Source organism: Arachis hypogaea, chromosome 1 (assembly GCF_003086295.3).
Source record: "Arachis hypogaea cultivar Tifrunner chromosome 1, arahy.Tifrunner.gnm2.J5K5, whole genome shotgun sequence".
NCBI classification, from domain to species: Eukaryota; Viridiplantae; Streptophyta; class Magnoliopsida; order Fabales; family Fabaceae; genus Arachis; species Arachis hypogaea.
This window is the reverse complement of record NC_092036.1, coordinates 101251264-101269069: the sequence shown is the minus strand read 5'-3', so window position 1 is coordinate 101269069 and position 17806 is coordinate 101251264. Positions and strand designations below refer to the sequence as shown.

Here is a 17806-nt window from a genome sequence, read left to right as displayed (position 1 = left end):
GCTAAGGCATATTTATAAAGTCCTGCCAAGGAGAATTTTGCCTTTTTTATGAAGCTAACACACGGAGATTGGGAATCACCTGCTTACCTACCACCGTCGTTATACCATCTTCAAAAAGAGATTTTACAAGTGTAAAGATCTTAGATTTCTTTGCACTAATAACTTTATTTTTAAGGGAGATCTTTAAAATCTTTAAAAAATTCTCCTAAAAAAAATTTCTTTGACACTGGATGCACATCTAACCTCATTTTTCCCTTTATTTCTTTTGCAAGTATGGCTGTTATTCCTTTCGTATTTTGCCTTTAAATTTTATACTTGTTAGCAATGATAACTACATTTAAAAAAATTATATTGTTAGTTTTTTAAAAAGTAATCACTAACCTATAATTGTATAAAATATAAAAGATTTAAATAAAACAATATATATACACAATGTATAATAACTCATTTAAATTAACCTTTTGTACATACGTAATATTTTTATAAACCCAAGGCAATTGGCAAGTGTTTCAACTTTGAAGCATAAGGAGCTAGGCATTACATACTGTCCTCATTTTTTATTTCGGTAGTAATTATATTGTCAAGTGAAAAATAAAATAAAAAGATAAATTATAGAATGATGAGTATGATTGGATAGTAAATAGTCTAGAGTTTAGATTTAATCTTAATTTTATTTATGAGTTAAATTTTATAAATATTTTATTTTATTTTATTTGTGAATTTATAACATGTTAATTTTAATCTTATTTATCCTCAATTCGCAGGTATATAATCCTACCCGCAAGTTATAAAAAAATATAATGCTCAATAATTTAATGAGATCTTGAGATTGTAATTTAGTATTTACTAGTATTTTTATATGTAATACTTTACGGAAATATAAAAATCTTTTAAAATTACATCAGTCATGATATTATAGATTATAACATACAAAATTTATAGCATTAAACTATATTTATAAAATGATTGTAAGAGACAAAAATTTCTGTCAACTAAAAAAATTAGGGTCTTTGTAAATAAAAATAAAATTAAATAATCAAATTTGTAATTATTATTTTCATATAAAAGAGTTTATTTTTTGTTAATAATTAATTTTAAAATTTGTTTTCTAAAATTTGAAAGAATTTGACGTGTATACTTTTATATTTTATTAGGTGTGAAATTAATTGTACAAATAGAAATAATTAATTTTTATACTTGCTATTTAAAAATAATATTGTTTTCTATATATAAAAAATATAATTAGATATTAGCATAAAAAAATTTATATCAATAATTATAAAATTAACTCAAATTTTTTTTTAAACAATTGAATTCTGATTCTAACTTTTAATCACAACATTAGTATTTTCTCTAAATTATATATAATAAATATTTGAAGGAAAAGAAGTGAAAATATATATTAGAAAGATAAGCAGTAGAGATTTAAAATTAATAAAAAATATGCATATAATAATATTTTTTATTTAAATTATATTATGTTGTTAATTTTATTTTTTGTAGATTAGAAAGATAGAGAAAAATAGAGAATAAGAGAAAAGAGAGAGAAAGATAAAGAAATTGCTAATTTTGGAAGTTAAGAAAAAATTTTGTTAATTATAATAAAAAAAATCTAATGACACATTTTGATTTATCAAATTACTAAAGTAAAATATAAATTATAAATTATAAATTATATATAGAGTGGAAAGAATAGAGAGAAATAGAAAAAATGAGGGAGGTAGATAAAAGAAAATAAGATGGATGTTTACTAATTTTGGAGAAATAGAAAAAATGAAGGAGGTAGATAAAAGAAAATAAGATGGATGTTTACTAATTTTGGAGGAAAATATTTTCTCTAAATTTTAATAAGAGAGTATCATGTGACGTATTTTGTTATTAAATTAGTTAATAATATATAAATATAATATATAATATAACTATATTTCAATTTTAATATTTTAATTTTAATTTAATTTAATTTAAATATAATTAGAGAATGTCATGTTATATATTTTGATTATCAAATTTGTAATTAGTCATTAATAATGATATATAAGAGAGATAGAAAGAACGAAGGAATAAGAGAGATAAAGAAAGGAAGAGAGAAGAGGTGAGAGCTCTTTAATTTTGGAGAAAAAAAATTTGATTTTAATTATAATGATAGAATGACATGTGATACATTTTGATTGTAAAATTAGTGATATATATATATATATATATATATATATATATATATATATATATATATATATATATATATAAACTGATTTTGGTTTTTATATAAACAAAAAAGTGTTAAATTTTTAATTGAAAATATTAGCTTAATGATTAAAGTTTTTTTATATAAATGAAATTTTTGGTTCGACACCTTATTGAGAGAGAGGGAGAGGGAGAAGGAGAGGGAGAGAGGGAGAGAGAGAAGGAGAGGGAGAGAGAGAGGGAGTGTAAATATTCTTATTTTTTGTCAATATTTAGCTAGCACTAATTTGCACCTATATTTATAAATGTTTTGCACACAACAAAAATATAATTTATATCTATATTTATAAGAGTTATGCACACATGAATCAATACAATTTGCACCCAAATTTTCTAAAATTTGCACACATGAATTAATAAAATTTATTTGTTAAAGACAATTAAGTGTTTATATTGATTAAATAATAACAAAAAATATTAAAAATATATATATTTAGTCCACACCCTATTTTACTCTTGCCGATCAACCAATTTCGCATTCAATACTACCCGCAAATAGGTCAGATGACAATTCTATCCAATTGGGTTAGGTTGGATTATATATCTTCGAATAGGGTTGTTGCTACCACCTTTACTGATGAGGACTGATGTGTATATTGATTAAGATTTTAGTTCGACATTCATCTCTAACACATTTTCTTATATAATATATCATATATAAGGTGCAAATTGGTAGAGTAATGTTGGGTCTCAATCCACACTTTATCCGACCTTGCAAATTAATTCGTTTTGCGCTTAATTCTATCTGTAGCGGATTAGATTGACAACCATATTTAATTGGATTGAGTCAAATTAAATATTTAAGGATATAATTATTAATGTTTTATGAGTGACAAGAATTTATGTGTATATGGATAAAAATATTGGTAATTTAATATATCAAAAAAGATAAATTGATAATTTCTCTAAATTTTAAATTTAATTCTTACAAAAATTACTAATTAAGATAGAGCATATTTGAGAGAATATTTAAGAAGTATTTGTTTCATTTCTTAATAATAAGAAGGGACAATACTTTCAAAAACCAAAAGGTAAAAGGAAAGAGTAGTAATTACACATATCTTACAAAATTAATTAGTCATTATTAGAGGTTAGCATATTTCAAAAAGAAAAAAAAAAAAAGAAAAGAAAGGAACTTGTGTATGATAATGATAAGAACAATAAGATATGACATATATCCTATATATACTGTTAATGAGGTGATTGACGGCACGCCAGGCTAGCATCTTGGCCCATGATTGGTGTGGGTCCACTCTCCACCCCACCCCACATGCGCTTCTTCCCTTATATTATTATAATAAATAATAAATTTTCAACTTAAACTCTTAATTTGTGTTTTTTTATTAATTTTTTATTTGTATCTTTTAATTTGACAGACTAAAAAATTAATTTATTGTTGATTGAAGTTTTACTTAAAAATTTATTATTTATTAATAAATTATTACATCTTAATTCTTAAGTGGTCTCTTAAATTAATTGTATATACTAAAATAATTTTTAAAATTTTAATCATATTCATTAGATCCTATAAAATAAATTATATAAATCTTTAACGGCATAAAAAGTCGCTTAACAGAAAAAAAAATTAAAGAATTAACATAGTATCTTTTTATTTGTCTAAAAGAAGAAATTTTTACAATTAATATATCCCAAATTATTTTAATGCATGCAGTCAATATAAACCACTACTTTGACATTTAACTCAAATGTTATTGAAATATAAAAATTTTGTTCTTATATAATATTCTGCGTTTTTGACTTTATATATATGTATACATCTAACTGAATTTGGTATGTATTTATCAATGGAGATTTCTTACTCTGTATAGTCACAATTTCTTTTCCTCATTTGTATATTTTTTTTCACAGACATGCAAGGAAGAAAGAAATATAATCTGTCATGAAAATTTCTTACCATATCTACATAGATGTATGCGGGAACATTATTAATGCTTATAATATAATATAATAAATAAATAAAAATAAATATGCTCTAAATTGTCCTGTCTCTGCTTCTTGTTCTGCTGCTGCTGGTGTTGTTGCTGCTTCTTCTTCTTCTTCTCTCTCTGCGCTGAAAGCTTATTTGTTATTTGTGTTGGTGCTTGGCCACTGTCTCTTCCTTTTGTCTTCTTTACTCCGCTTTGACCAACACAACATGCTAGTAAGTACGTTTCTATGCTTTCATTTATTTTGTTTTGTTTGTTTTGTATTCAGAATTGGTGTAGGATTATTCCTCGTTTCAAGATTGAATCTTTGTTTGGATTGTTTAGGTAGAGTCAATGCATGTTTTGATTTCTTTCTTGTTTTTACATCAATATGAAACATCTGATTATACATGTGTTTGATTCTGTTTGGGTGTATCCAATGGTAGTTGGTTGGTTTAGCTTCAATTAAAATCAATTTGATCCAATAAATTTGCAAACTTTATTTTTCACTAGGCACTCTTTGATGTTCTTCTTTGTTCAATTCCTTGATTCATATGGTTATGGATAAAGACATATATATGCATTGCCCTATGATTGTTGCCTTATTTTCATTGATTTTGTTGATTGCATATTGGAGAAAATGAAAATTCTTAACCTAGGAGAAATTGAATGAATCTGCAATTGATATACTGTTTTAGGTGGCACTAGTGTTGCTGCTGGCATTGAGCAATGAAGTAAGAGTTAATGGTTATGGTGGTTCTGAGCAATGTGAGTATAGTCCAGAACTAGCTCCAAGACCACACAGTGTGTCTATTTTGGAGTTTGGTGCTGTTGGGGATGGAAAGACACTGAATACCATTGCATTCCAGAATGCAATATTCTATCTCAAGTCATTCGCCGATAAGGGCGGCGCTCAGCTTTATGTGCCGCCTGGACAATGGCTCACCGGAAGCTTCAACCTCACTAGCCATCTTACCCTCTTTCTAGAAAGAGGTGCTGTCATTATTGGATCTCAGGTATTTTTTTCCCCTTTTGTGCTTCTTTGATTCCTCTATTTTCACTAACTTGTTAGAGATGACATGTTGCTATGTGATTCATCTTTGTTTAGGATCCATTTCATTGGGAAGTTATTGATCCTTTACCTTCTTATGGACGAGGAATCGAAGCTCCCGGTGGAAGATACCTTAGCTTGATAAATGGATACATGTTAAATGATGTGGTCATTACAGGTTTTTGTTTAGGATCTTTGTTTTCTTCTCAATTAATTTGGTCTGTTTCTTTTCTCACTTAAGCTCTCATATTCTGTGTTACATAATCAGGCAACAATGGGACCATAGATGGTGTTGGATCGATTTGGTGGCGATCCTTTACTTCTCATTCCCTGAACTATAGTCGACCTCATCTAATCGAATTAGTCGCATCTAACTCGGTGGTAGTTTCAAATATCACATTCCTGAATACCCCTGCATATGGCATCCACCCAGTTTATTGCAGGTAACATTTTATGCTCCTTCTAAAGCATTGAGTACATTGTTACTTATTTTGAAAGAAAATGGGTTACTGATCTGGTGTAATGTAATGTAATGTACTGTATTTTAATGCAGCAATGTACATATTCACAATATTTCAATATCAGCTCCTTCAGAATCCCCTTTCACTGTTGGCATAGTACCAGGTTTGAAACTTGTTATCATGCCTTAATCATGTGTTTCTTAATCAACTTGTTGTATAATGTGTTTTTCTTTTTTGTTTTTTCAGATTCTTCTGATAATGTGTGTATAGAAGATTGTACAATTAGCATGGGGTTTGATGCAATTGCACTCAAAAGTGGCTGGGATGAGTATGGCATTGCCTATGGCAGGCCTACAAAAAATGTGCACATCAGAAGGGTGCATCTCCAATCTTCTTCCGGCTCTACTCTTGCGTTTGGCAGCGACATGTCCGGCGGCATTTCGAATGTCCTAGTGGAGCATGTTCATCTCTACAACTCAAAAACCGGCATTGTGTTCAGAACCACCAGGGGAAGAGGTGGTTACATGAAGGAGATAGTTATATCAGACATAGAAATGGAGAACATATACCGAGCAATCGCGGCCACAGGCCACTGTGGATCTCATCCTGATGACAAGTTTGATCCTAATGCTCTCCCACACTTGGATCAAATTATATTGAAGAACATGACTGGGACAAACATCACTATTGCTGGAACCTTTTCTGGACTAGAAGAATCTCCTTTTACTAACATATGCCTTTCAAATCTAAACTTCTCTCTCAATTCTATGTCTCCCTTTACATGGGAATGCTCAAATGTCTCTGGATTCTCTGAATCTGTTGTCCCAAAACCTTGTCTTGATCTTGAGACCCCTTCAGTTTCTTACACAGCATGTTCCTCCATGCTAAGCAATAGAGCAAAGGCAACAACACAAGCTTCATATTCTTCTGCTTGATGTCCATGAAAAAAAAAAAACAAAAGAGTGCCAAGACACATTCTTTCCAATAAGACGGTGGGGTTATTTGGTTCTTTCTTTTTCTTCTATTTTTTATCCTTAAATCTTCTCAATAAGACAACATCTGAGAGAAAAAAATGAAACAACCAACATATTATTTGTACAGTTTAATTTCTTTGATTCATAATGTAATGAAATTTTGGTAGTTTATATAACTTCATTTGATAGTTTTCTTGTTATATTATATCACAGTCTATTCTAGATTTCTAGTCCATTTGTGATTACAGTGCGAAAGAAAGTTAACTCCGAGCATCATATATTAAAACAAGGTTATGAGTGATTATTATATAACTTTCGAATGGTACATAGTTGTTGAGTACTTATAAATAAAACACAAGGAACTTCTACCTTATCCGGAAAAAAACACTAAGGATTTGTTTGGGTGAGCTTCTAAGAGTTATTTTTTTTTTTAAAATCTTATGAAAAAGTAAAAGTAATTTTATATTTGGATATTTTATGTAAAAAAATCTTTTTATCTATCAATTATGTTATAAAAGTATTTTTTTGTTTATTTATTACATGAAAAACATCTTTTTTTAAAGAAAAAAGATATTTTAAAAAAAGATGTAAATTACAACTTCTCAAAAAATATGTTTTTTTTTAAATTTTTTTAGTATTTTTACTTTTACTTCTAGAAATTTGTCAAACACGCTAAAAAAAATTTTATTTTTCATTAAAAAAAGATTTTTTTAATAGAATAATAGCACCCAAACAAACACTAAAAATAAAATAAAAAGCCATAATCAAATAAAATAAAATGATTTTTGTGACATTCTTTTAACCTTTTTCCCCTGCTAGTAGGTGTTTAGTCCCTATCATTTTAACGGAAAAATGCTTTTTTATTGAAAGTCAAAAGACATAAAAAAGAACTATTAAGAAATAAACTCGGTAATCTACTAATCTTAGCTTTCTCTTTGGTGATCTTGTAATAAAACATAGGTTCAGAATACCAAAAAAAAAGGTTCAAAATGCTGTAATTTTATTTTATTTTTATAACTGTGATGGTTTTGGATTCTCATATTTTCTCTCGAATATTAATATTGAAGTAGAACATCAGACTATTCTGGAAAGTAAAAAACACTTTTTAAAATCTTCAAAGCACATAAGTTTAATTAAAAAAAACAACTAATAGATACTTAAGGAGAATGGAGAAAACCATGTAATCTTTCCTTTTGGACTTGAAAACCCATCGTCTTGGATCACAGATTGGGCCTTAGAGTAAGGCTTTAAAGCCCAATAATAAAAGAGTGGCCCATAACCCGAAGATCCAGTTTAGCCAACCCGACCTAGTTTGTTTGAGTTTCGGTTTCAGTTTTGGGTTTCGGCATAGCTCGCTCTGCTCCTCCTTCATTCTCTTCTCTCTGCTTTCGTGTTCCTTCTTCCCTGGGTTTTTGGGAGCTTCAACTCTTTGGTTATGGCTTCAACGGACATCAGAGACATTCTCACAGCTTTTAGTCCTTCTTTGGACTACTTCGCCATCAGCACCGGCGATGGCCGCGTTAAGGTTTCCATTCTTTTCATCTTCCTTATGCTTTTTTCATTCAGCTTCTAGTCATAGGTCACACCGTTGCTTCCTTTTTTCAGTTTATTCAACCATGAAATCAACTTTGTTTTGCTAATGTTGCATGCTAACGTTTCTCTTTTGGCGGCTATGGTTTCCTGCTTAGCTAACAAAACATTCCATTAACTATATAGCTGAGTTTTCAGTTAGCTTTTTTGACTTCTTGACTCGTGAATTGTGATGATCGAGCAAGAGTTGAATCTAGTTGCGAGCACTTCTTTAGCGTTCTGTTCACTTGCCTTATGGTGAATATGGTTTTTGTTGTCAAAATATAGGTTATAGGAAGGTTTATTCAGATTCAGTCATGCTGTTAGATAAACAGTGTGCTTTTATGTATGAGTGTGGATATTTTGCAGTGATTGAAGAAGCATATTTATTCATTAAAATAAATTTATTTGTTGGTTAATCTTGTTTTTCTAAGACGTATCTTCAATTTCATTGTATAGATATGGGATACATTGAAGGGTCAGGTACAGACTGAGTTTGCAGATATGACATCAAATGACACAAGAAGTATATATGATAGATCCACGAATGGACATCTCTCAATAGACTATACGTGCATGAAGTGGTTGTCGTTGGAAAGAAAGGTAGATTGTTTTATTGGATGTACTTCTTTCCTTTTGTCTTTCTTTTATTTCTTTATGCAATAATATTCTCAATGGTACTGTGACATGTTGCAGAAAAAAAGAAAGCATGCATCCTCATTGTTAGTGCTTGGGACTGGTGGTGGTGATGTTTTAGCATTTGATGTGTCTGCTGGTCAATTGAATTGGAGAATTAGCAACTGTCATCCAGGGTATGATATGAGTTCTTTTGTAATTAACTATAACTTATGAGGAATCGATTCTCTGCAGTTGTTGTATCCTGTAACTTCATAATAATTGTAACTATTGACTCTAAGATTAATGTTATTTCAGTGGCTGTGGTGGTTTAAATCCATATTATTAGGAAAGAATTATTAATGCTTTTTTCTGTGTTTCTTGCTCACTCAACTCTATTTGCAGAGGTGTGAGAGCCATTTCATCGTCAGCAAATGGATCATGTATCTATACTGCAGGGACAGATGGGATGATATGTAGAATTGATTCCGTCTCAGGAAACCTGTTGGAGAAATTTAAAGCTTCTACAAAGGCTGTATCCTGTATGACTATTTCTTCAGGTATGTCTCCTTCATAGATTTTGCAGAAATATTTTGACTTTTGTGGTAGGAATGCAGTCAATGCATCGGTGTTTGGATGCTAGCTGGTTAATCTGAAGTTGAGCTCTACACTTGACAAGTTGTATAACCTGAATGAGTTTCCTAGGAATTCTTTGAGCTTTTTCCCATTTTGATTGCCAGTAAAACATTCCAAATAGAAAGCACAAATTTCTTTATGTATGATTCATGATTCAAATTTTAATAATTCAAGGCCATCCATTCAAGTTATGAGTTAATTTCTTTATGTATTATGATTCATTGCATTTTAGCTTCATATGTCTGAATGAGTGATTCTAAAGTATTAACACCATTGCATGAGCTTCATTCAGTCAGGTGTTCAGTGAATTAGCTAAGATGACTTTGCAATTTCCAAGTATTATTATTATTTTATTTAAAAAAAAAACATCTGATTTTGATACTTGGATTCTTTACTTCCATCAGATGGGAAGACTTTAGCTACGGCAGCATCACAATTGAAGATCTTTAACAGTTCTAATCACAAAAAGATTCAAAAGTTCTCTGGTCATCCTGTGAGTTTCACATAATTTTATCTTTGTTCATGTAATAATATATATATATATATATATATATATATATATATATATATATATATATATATATATATATATATAGGTGGGTTGATACGTGTCCTAAAGACAGGAATGCATTTTTCCCCTATCATCTTTTTTTGCGATTTTGTCATTTGTATAACTATAATTTATTACTTAATTAATAGGGATATGTTAGATGCTTGGTCTTCACTGAAGATGGCAAGTATATCCTTTCATCTGCCGTTGGTGAAAGATATGTTGCTCTGTGGAGGATAGATGGCGCCAGAAAGCAGTCGGTTAGTTGTGTTCTTGCAATGGACCATCCTGCTGTCTTTCTTGATAGCAGGTGCATTGATAGCGGGGAACATGATGAGAATGGCATATGTGTTTTGGCCATCTCAGAAGTTGGTGTTTGTTATTTCTGGTTTGGAAATAGTATTGAAGAACTACGTAATGCCAAACCCACAAAAATTTCATTATCTTCGGAAGATATATTCTCAAGAAAATACAAGGGTGCATTGCCAACAATATATGCTGCAAAGTTACAAGGCATACAGAAGCCTGCATCTGGGCATGTTTTTCTTGTTTCTGGGTTGCTTGTAAAACCATCATTTCAAAAACTTCTAGTGCATTCTGGTACAGATGTACAGTTGAATGTATCCCATGATGGTATTCTTCTTCCAATGAGTCAATCTCTTGTTAAATCTAAGAAGCGGTCAGATGAACGAAGAGGTGAGATTTTCTGTGCCTTTGAGCTACTCTTTCTCATAAGCATTTTCTTATTTGATATTTTTTTTTGTCAAGGATTTATTGTCCCAATGAGTTATTAAGGGAAATCAAGAATTTTTCTATGTATATATATTTTAGGGTTTAACTTTCTGCTTGGTTTTGGTGCTCATACTCTTGTTATTGAGCTTTATCATTATGCCTTAGTAATTCTCTTCTTGATCTTGGTGTATGTCTCTAACTGCTGGTGCAATGTTTTGACAGTAACTGCACTAGACCGTGCTAATGCAGAAGATGCCTTGCTTCCGATTCCTAAGGTTTTTTATTCTTCTGAGAAAGAGAGAGCATTCCAAGACTCTTCAGACAGAAATGCAACAGATGGTTTGTTTAGAATTAATAAAGCTGATTCTATCAAGAAACAAGGTACTTGTGTCAGTCTTTCATCTTGATGAAATATACCCATATAATGCATCGAATTATTAAGTAGATAACAAAGGAAGGGAAGCTACTTCTTCTGCTTATTCTAATCTGTTATTCTGTTAACTTTATCTGAAATGATCCAAGATGAGATCAATGCAGTTTGTATGGAGGACCAGCTGAGATCACTAGGGATACTTAAAAGTGAAAAAGAGTGTTCATCAAACCTTGAAAAATACTATCCATTATTGAAGGGTATTAATCTTGAAGCTGCTACTCCAACGAAAAAGGTTAGCTGTGAATTGGCATGATTATCTTTTGGTATTATTCTTTAGTTTCATCGATTCAATTTTTATGATTTTTTTTATTTTATTGTCAAGCATTCTTGTTTTTCTGTTTTCTTTTTAAATTGTATGTATGTGTTTATGTGACTGAATTTGAGATCCACTCTCCATCAGATTAGAGCAACTGTTTTGTCAATGGAGCCAAGTGAAGCAGTCAAGCTACTTGAACCGTTACTGGCTGCTTGGCAGTCAAGGTCTGTTTTATTGCTCTGTCTTTAGTTGTCTGGGCCGTAAACAAACTTATAAGTTCATTTGTGATATCTTCAAGCAAATATTTCCTTTTCTGTACATGGCTATACTGATTCATTCAGTAATATTAACGTTTGTAAATCTGTACTCAACAGGTCATCTAGCGGAAAGTATGTTCTTCCCTGGATATATAACATATTAGTAAATCATGGTCACAATTTCACCACTGAAGAATTTGCAACATGTATGCTTGATTCCTTGTATAAGGTATTGTGGTTTGAAGTTTTTCATTTACATGCTTTGTCTCCACGGTCTCGACTTCATTTGTCAAACATTATTTATGAGATACTATAAAATTCAACTACACTTGTACTACTACTAATTTTGTTCTTGCGGCATGTTTCTTCCGCAACTTTTTGTATGATCTAAAATCACAGCAGGAATATGCACAATATTGCTGTGTAACTATTTTTTTCAACTTTGCTTCTTCTAGGCATTCTGATTTTCCAGTGGTTCATGTTCAGATTAAGTAATTTAGCTTGATTGTGACAAACATACTGTTAGGAAAATTGAATTGACGTCTGCCACTTTTCAGATTACCAATTCTAGAGGGCCTACGTTTCAGTCTTTATTACAACTATCAGGTCGCCTGCAACTAATGACGTCACAGGTTTGGTTGACATTTGCTTATAATTAATTTGGCTTTCTGGTGAATCTTATTTGTGCGCAGTAGCCTAATTCAGGCTTTCTTTCAGATTGACAAGGCATCTCAGACCGTAAGTCATCCAGTACATGATCTCCAAATCGATGAAAGTGGAGACGAGGATGAAGAGGATGAATATTTTCATGATGAAGGAGATGATGACTCTGAAATAAGCAGTGATGATGAAAGCTAGTCTTTCTTTCAATGAGAGGTAATTCAAAATTCTCCCGGGTTATTCATTGATTCTTACAAAAATTGGATAAGATAAATGCAATTTGGTTATGACATAATGTATAAATTTGGTATACGCTACGCCTTTGCAGCACTAGATTGTTCCCTAGGACTAAGCTTCATAAAGTGCCAAAAGATTTATTTGATCGCTTTTTTTAGTTGCCTATTTTACATGTGTTTCATCCTAGAAAATTCGAGTCTCATGATGTACTGGATAGTAGATTGTAGTAGCTTTTATATGATATTTTGTATGCTCAGTGACTGGATTATATAATTAATTATTTCTGTTCTACTTTACAGATTAGGAGTTACCAGCCTCTCTGCACAGATTAGGAGTTACCAGCCTCTCTGCAGCGGAAAGAGGTTTAAAGGCATAACATGCTGGCTGGACCTGAGCCAACTTTTCCATGCACGACTTGTGGCCATATAGATAGTTGCTTTCTTGGAGAAAGAAATTTTGTTAGCATCTAGATTTGTTAAAAATGGTACCGTCTCCATTATGTACTGACATTTTCACTGATAAGTTAAAATACAAGATAGCCAAGGAAAATCGTATCTTATAGGATTTTTGTCCTCGAGAGTAATATCTTTGTATTCTTCATACATTTTTTGCATACCCATATTCTACTGCTATAAAATTTGTATAATTTAAATTTATTTCATGGCAGTTGGCGTGCGTACATTCAATTTTTATTCATGGATTCTTCTTTCATTTGCATTTGTGGTGATTTAATTATTTAATATGGTATAAACATGCATTTGTTTATCCACTGACATGGTGTTCTGCAATATGATGATATGCATAGACTCAAACAGAGATTGTAAACATAGTGTTAAAAGGATTTCGGGAAATAGGGCTTGTTCCAGTTTCAATCTACAGTGCCTTTTTCTTTAAAATAAAAGAACAAGAAAACCTTTTTCACGAAAGGAATCCAGAATAACTTATGTAGGACCTGAGAAGCTAAGAATATGATAATTGTTGTTCTGATTCCTTTCACCCCTAAGCTATTTCATTACTTCTTCCCTCATTCAATTTCCTTTCAAATTATCTTCTACCATGAAAACTTGCTCATCAAGACTTTAGAGAGCAATGACAAGAAACTAGACTATACAACATGCATTCGGATTATCATCGCTGAACATGGATGTGATGATACCGTTTCCACCGTAATTTTCTATAAGATTGTAATGTGTGTGCACTGGTGGTGGCATGACATATTCATATTCACTGACATAATGTGAAAGCATGTAAGAATTATAACTCTCTGTCACAAGCACTGGACTAGAATTTACTCTGTTAAGGTAGTTTGGCAGATGGTGGTGAATCACATGAACCTCTCTTACATCTTTCCTTCCTGGGTATCTCTCCCACTGCTGGCTTGAATTGTTCTCTGTAGATGTGGGTGGCCATGGTGGTGTTGCCTCAGGCGGTGGTGGAGAGGCTTCTGGTGGCAGTTGTGTTGCATTGTCGACTGTTGCATGATTAGCTTTCGGCTTTGACTCTGTTGTTTGAGACGGAGGAAGGGACAGTTCGATATCAGCGCAGATGATAGCTTTCTTCCTTGTCTTCTTAATTGCATTGACAATAGTTTCTGGTTCTGCCCACCCAGTGATTGTTAGCTTTTGCTGATTGAAATCGATATGAAGATCATGTATACCAAGAATGCCTTTAAGAGCTTTCTTGATCTTCTGCACACATCCATTACAGTCCACTCGGACCTGTATCTGCGTGACGCGAGTTTTCTGCATTTTATGGATTAGCCACTCTTGCAAAGATTGCTTGCCATGGATCTCTGAATTTGGAGAAATCAAAGAGATGTTTTCTGGTTTAAGGAAGTGGATTATGGATTAAGAATATGTGAATGGAATCTCTATTTGGACATGCCTTGCACACGGGCAAGGAATATGTAAAAGACTAGGAATGTCAGAAATGCAAGGAATTGTTTTTCTCAGGGGTAAAAATATGCTTTGTCACTCTAATTTTTATTAATCCTTTTATATTAACTTCTTTTTTAAACATTATCAATATGATTGATTAGAGGTTAAGCTTCAACAATTATGCTACATGTACACGAAAAATCAGCTACCAAATCAGTCACTCTAATTTTTATTAAACATTATCAATATGATTGATTAGAGGTTAAGCTTCAACAATTATGCTACATGTACACGAAAAATCAGCTATCAAATCATTCACTCATATAAAATATATATTGACATACAAAATATACATTAAAAATGTGTAAAACAATATATATATTTATACACAAATATATAGCGACTGAACTTTATCATAAGGAATATACAAGCTTATTATTTACCTTAAGATTGGGCAGAAATAATAGCATCAAAGTATGATTAAAAATGTGATTCAAATCCTCAATTCTGTTACTACCAAAACCAAAGTACAAATATTCTGCAAAACCACAACCTTTTATGGCAATACATGCTAATGCCTTATTGAGTAGTTCAAATCTTTGCAACCATTTCTAATTGTGGCTATGGATGCACACTATCAAATGTAAAAAATAATTTGAATAACTTTGTATATCAAATCTATGACACATGTAACAATAATTGAATAATAATAACAATAAATTCAATAATAGCAATTAAGCATAGACATTTGGATTCTCCTTCAGGTAAGACTCCACAACTTTGTAAATTCCAATTGTGCTTTCTCTTCCTTCCTTCACCTCTTCCTCTGTCACTTGATACTCACCGATGGTGTTGTAATTGCTACTCATTTTACAGAGGCAACCTCCATCATCAGTCGCCTCAAATCTCACCTCATAAGCAACAGACTCGAGCTTGTCGCCTAACGGATCGCCTTCGATCAGAGTGTATTTGCAAACCAAGTTGTCCTTGTCAAGCTCATCAATCCTGTGTTTCAGATATTTGAATGGACCAGCTGCATAACAACAATCATAAGAACATATTCAGCATATATATATATATATAGTGTTGGATCAAGTGTTTACCCCTAAGTTAGAGTAAATATAAAACAATTTTACACGTACATTCAATTACGTCAGTAAAATAACTACTTTCATATTGATAACAGTGAAAATTGATGTAATTGAACGATTATAAAAATGTTTTGCATTAAAATTAAACTCTAATTCCTTAGAACTAGCAACAGTGTTTGCCAATTGCAATCATTACACAACATAAATTATTAATTTCACTGATTATGAAAAATGCTACTTGTCCTTTAAAATTCAGATTGTCTATGTTTGATTGCTTAATTACCTTCACTGAAGTTAACTTGTTCAATGCTACCAGCTTCCCCGTTTCCTTGGATGAGGTTGACTTCTTTTACAAACTGTGGCAACAGCTTTGGAATCAAAGTTCTGGAGTCTATGATCAAAGCCTGGAACATACGTGATGGTGCAACAGAAGATGAATACTCCTGCTTAAAGGTTGTGACTCCCATGGTGAATTTTGTAGGATGTAGAAATCACAGAGAATCCAAGTTATGATTATGAAATGATGTAGAACCTCAGGGACAAGTTTTGGTGTTTTATAGGTCCCCAATAAATCAATGAAGTTTCATAGAAATGAGTCCTCTGATTAAATAAATATTTTATTTTGGAATTTAGCAATGATAAATGTGACTTTTCTTATTTGATGACTTCCAATGCTAAAGGCTGCTGGGTATATATATACATTTTTAAATTATTATTTATTAAAAAAGGATATATAATTATAAATAATTAAATTTTGGAAAATTATAACCGACAACTACACAAAATCAAGAAAGAAGCGTATTATAATTCTTCTTATCTAACAAACTCAAAACACACATACTTCCTTGTTTTGATATAACTATTACATATAATTGTGAATACTTATATGAAAATATTTTATGTAAAGATAATAGTTAAGATGTGAATACATGTTACATTAAATAATTTAATTAAAAATATTAAATTATCAAACGATTTACCTAGGTTATTTTTATATGAAAATATCTCTAGATAATTTAGAAATAATAAGCATATTATTGAGACTAATGGTCCCAGACAGGGATGACTATTGGTAGAATATGATCATGTGGCTACTGGCTACCTTGGAGGCTCGCATGAGTTGCATTCATACATAAACAAATGGTGAATTCTATGGTGTAGATGCCAAAATATTTCTACACATATAGAAATATACGTGTCATTCAGTTAAGGAAAATAAATTTAAAGTGTGACCTTTAAAGGAGACAATTCCTGCATATTAGATCTCATCAAGCCTGTAGGAGCTAGAATTGAAGGCCCCATATGTAATTAAAATTCTCATTAATCTACTTGATTAAATCATGATATTAGCTACCAGCATTTAAAGAAAAAATAAAGTATAAAATAAGATAAATAGTTGGACTATTACTCATTAGTACATCACAAAAAAATTATAAAAAGTGAAATTAAAACATAATAATATTCTATTTGTTGAAACAAATTAATTTTTATCTTTTAATATTTACCTTGTAATAATATCAGTTTATTGTATTTATTTTTATTAATAAAATTTTGTTGTAAATAATATCTCTCGAAATAATTTCAAATTTTATAATTCATTTAAAATGATTATAATCACTCTAAATTTGTATATTCATTAAGTATATTAGGGTTAGAAATGAGTCGAGTTAGATCAAATTTAAACTCGACTCACAAAAATTAATCTTAATTTATGATGTATGAGTATTATTTGTATCTTTTTTTATTAATTTGTACGGTAAATTATTAAATTTCTAGAGAAATTAATTATATTTAAAAAATGACTATAAAATTTTAAATAATTAAAAACATTAATATATATATATATATATATAAAATTATATATTATTTGAGTTTAAATTCAGTTCAACAAACTGGTTCAAATAATATATAATTTTACATATATATTAATATTTTTAATTATTTAAAATTTTATAGTCATTTTTTATATATAATTATTTTCTATAAAAATTTAATAATTCACCATATAAGTTAATAGGAAAAGATATGAATGATGCTCATGCATCATTAATCAAGCTTAATTTTTGTAAGTCAAGTTTGAAATTGGTCTAACTCGATTCACTTCTAGTCTTAATGTACTTAATAAATACACAAATTTGGAGTGATTGTAATCACTTTTAAATAAATTATAAAATTTGAAATCATTTCAAGAGACATTTACAACAAAATTTTATTAATAAAAATAAATATAATAAACTGACT

The 17806-nt window shown here is 30.5% G+C and overlaps 4 protein-coding genes across 5 annotated transcripts; 2 read left to right on the top strand and 2 right to left on the bottom strand.

Annotated features, from left to right (window-relative positions):
• Positions 1-3949: 3949 nt before the first annotated feature.
• Positions 3950-6857, top strand: LOC112703568 (probable polygalacturonase). The gene is made up of 6 exons (XM_025755085.3): positions 3950-4402; positions 4865-5182; positions 5275-5395; positions 5486-5660; positions 5771-5841; positions 5925-6857. The coding sequence occupies exons 1-6, from the start codon at positions 4397-4399 to the stop codon at positions 6611-6613; spliced, it is 1380 nt and encodes a 459-aa protein (XP_025610870.1). The 5' UTR covers positions 3950-4396; the 3' UTR covers positions 6614-6857.
• A 1104-nt stretch (positions 6858-7961) lies between these two features.
• LOC112703557 (uncharacterized) lies at positions 7962-13263 on the top strand. 2 transcript variants are annotated; one of them, XM_025755051.2, is made up of 13 exons: positions 7962-8177; positions 8681-8824; positions 8918-9033; positions 9242-9396; positions 9877-9965; positions 10172-10718; positions 10977-11135; positions 11277-11419; positions 11588-11667; positions 11818-11929; positions 12258-12332; positions 12418-12576; positions 12897-13263. In XM_025755051.2, the coding sequence occupies exons 1-12, from the start codon at positions 8088-8090 to the stop codon at positions 12556-12558; spliced, it is 1851 nt and encodes a 616-aa protein (XP_025610836.1). In that variant the 5' UTR covers positions 7962-8087; the 3' UTR covers positions 12559-12576; positions 12897-13263. The 2 variants fall into 2 exon arrangements, with proteins under 2 accessions (XP_025610836.1, XP_025610844.1); XM_025755059.2 differs by having other exon boundaries at positions 7964-8177; positions 11292-11419.
• Positions 13264-13697: 434 nt separating this feature from the next.
• LOC112758753 (uncharacterized) lies at positions 13698-14345 on the bottom strand. Its single transcript, XM_025807529.1, has one exon. It carries the CDS (start codon positions 14343-14345, stop codon positions 13698-13700), a length of 648 nt encoding a protein of 215 aa, XP_025663314.1.
• A 606-nt stretch (positions 14346-14951) lies between these two features.
• Positions 14952-16393, bottom strand: LOC112703564 (pathogenesis-related protein STH-2). The gene is made up of 2 exons (XM_025755074.2): positions 15849-16393; positions 14952-15507 (listed from the first exon to the last, which is right to left on the bottom strand). The coding sequence occupies exons 1-2, from the start codon at positions 16030-16032 to the stop codon at positions 15209-15211; spliced, it is 483 nt and encodes a 160-aa protein (XP_025610859.1). The 5' UTR covers positions 16033-16393; the 3' UTR covers positions 14952-15208.
• Between the last annotated feature and the right edge of the window lie 1413 nt (positions 16394-17806).

What these genes read in the sequence shown, in the direction of transcription:
- LOC112703557 (XM_025755051.2), top strand. Translation starts at nt 8,088, where the DNA reads ATGGCTTCAACGGACATCAGAGACATTCTCACAGCTTTTAGTCCTTCT. An exon ending in ATTAGCAACTGTCATCCAGG is followed by an intron (nt 9,034 to 9,241) that starts GTATGATATGAG and finishes CTCTATTTGCAG; the next exon opens with AGGTGTGAGAGCCATTTCAT. An exon ending in GCGGTCAGATGAACGAAGAG is followed by an intron (nt 10,719 to 10,976) that starts GTGAGATTTTCT and finishes ATGTTTTGACAG; the next exon opens with TAACTGCACTAGACCGTGCT.
- LOC112703568 (XM_025755085.3), top strand. An exon ending in ATCCACCCAGTTTATTGCAG is followed by an intron (nt 5,661 to 5,770) that starts GTAACATTTTAT and finishes ATTTTAATGCAG; the next exon opens with CAATGTACATATTCACAATA. An exon ending in CACTGTTGGCATAGTACCAG is followed by an intron (nt 5,842 to 5,924) that starts GTTTGAAACTTG and finishes TTGTTTTTTCAG; the next exon opens with ATTCTTCTGATAATGTGTGT.
- LOC112758753 (XM_025807529.1), bottom strand. Translation starts at nt 14,345, where the DNA reads ATGCAGAAAACTCGCGTCACGCAGATACAGGTCCGAGTGGACTGTAAT.
- LOC112703564 (XM_025755074.2), bottom strand. Translation starts at nt 16,032, where the DNA reads ATGGGAGTCACAACCTTTAAGCAGGAGTATTCATCTTCTGTTGCACCA. An exon ending in ACAAGTTAACTTCAGTGAAG is followed by an intron (nt 15,508 to 15,848) that starts GTAATTAAGCAA and finishes GTTGTTATGCAG; the next exon opens with CTGGTCCATTCAAATATCTG.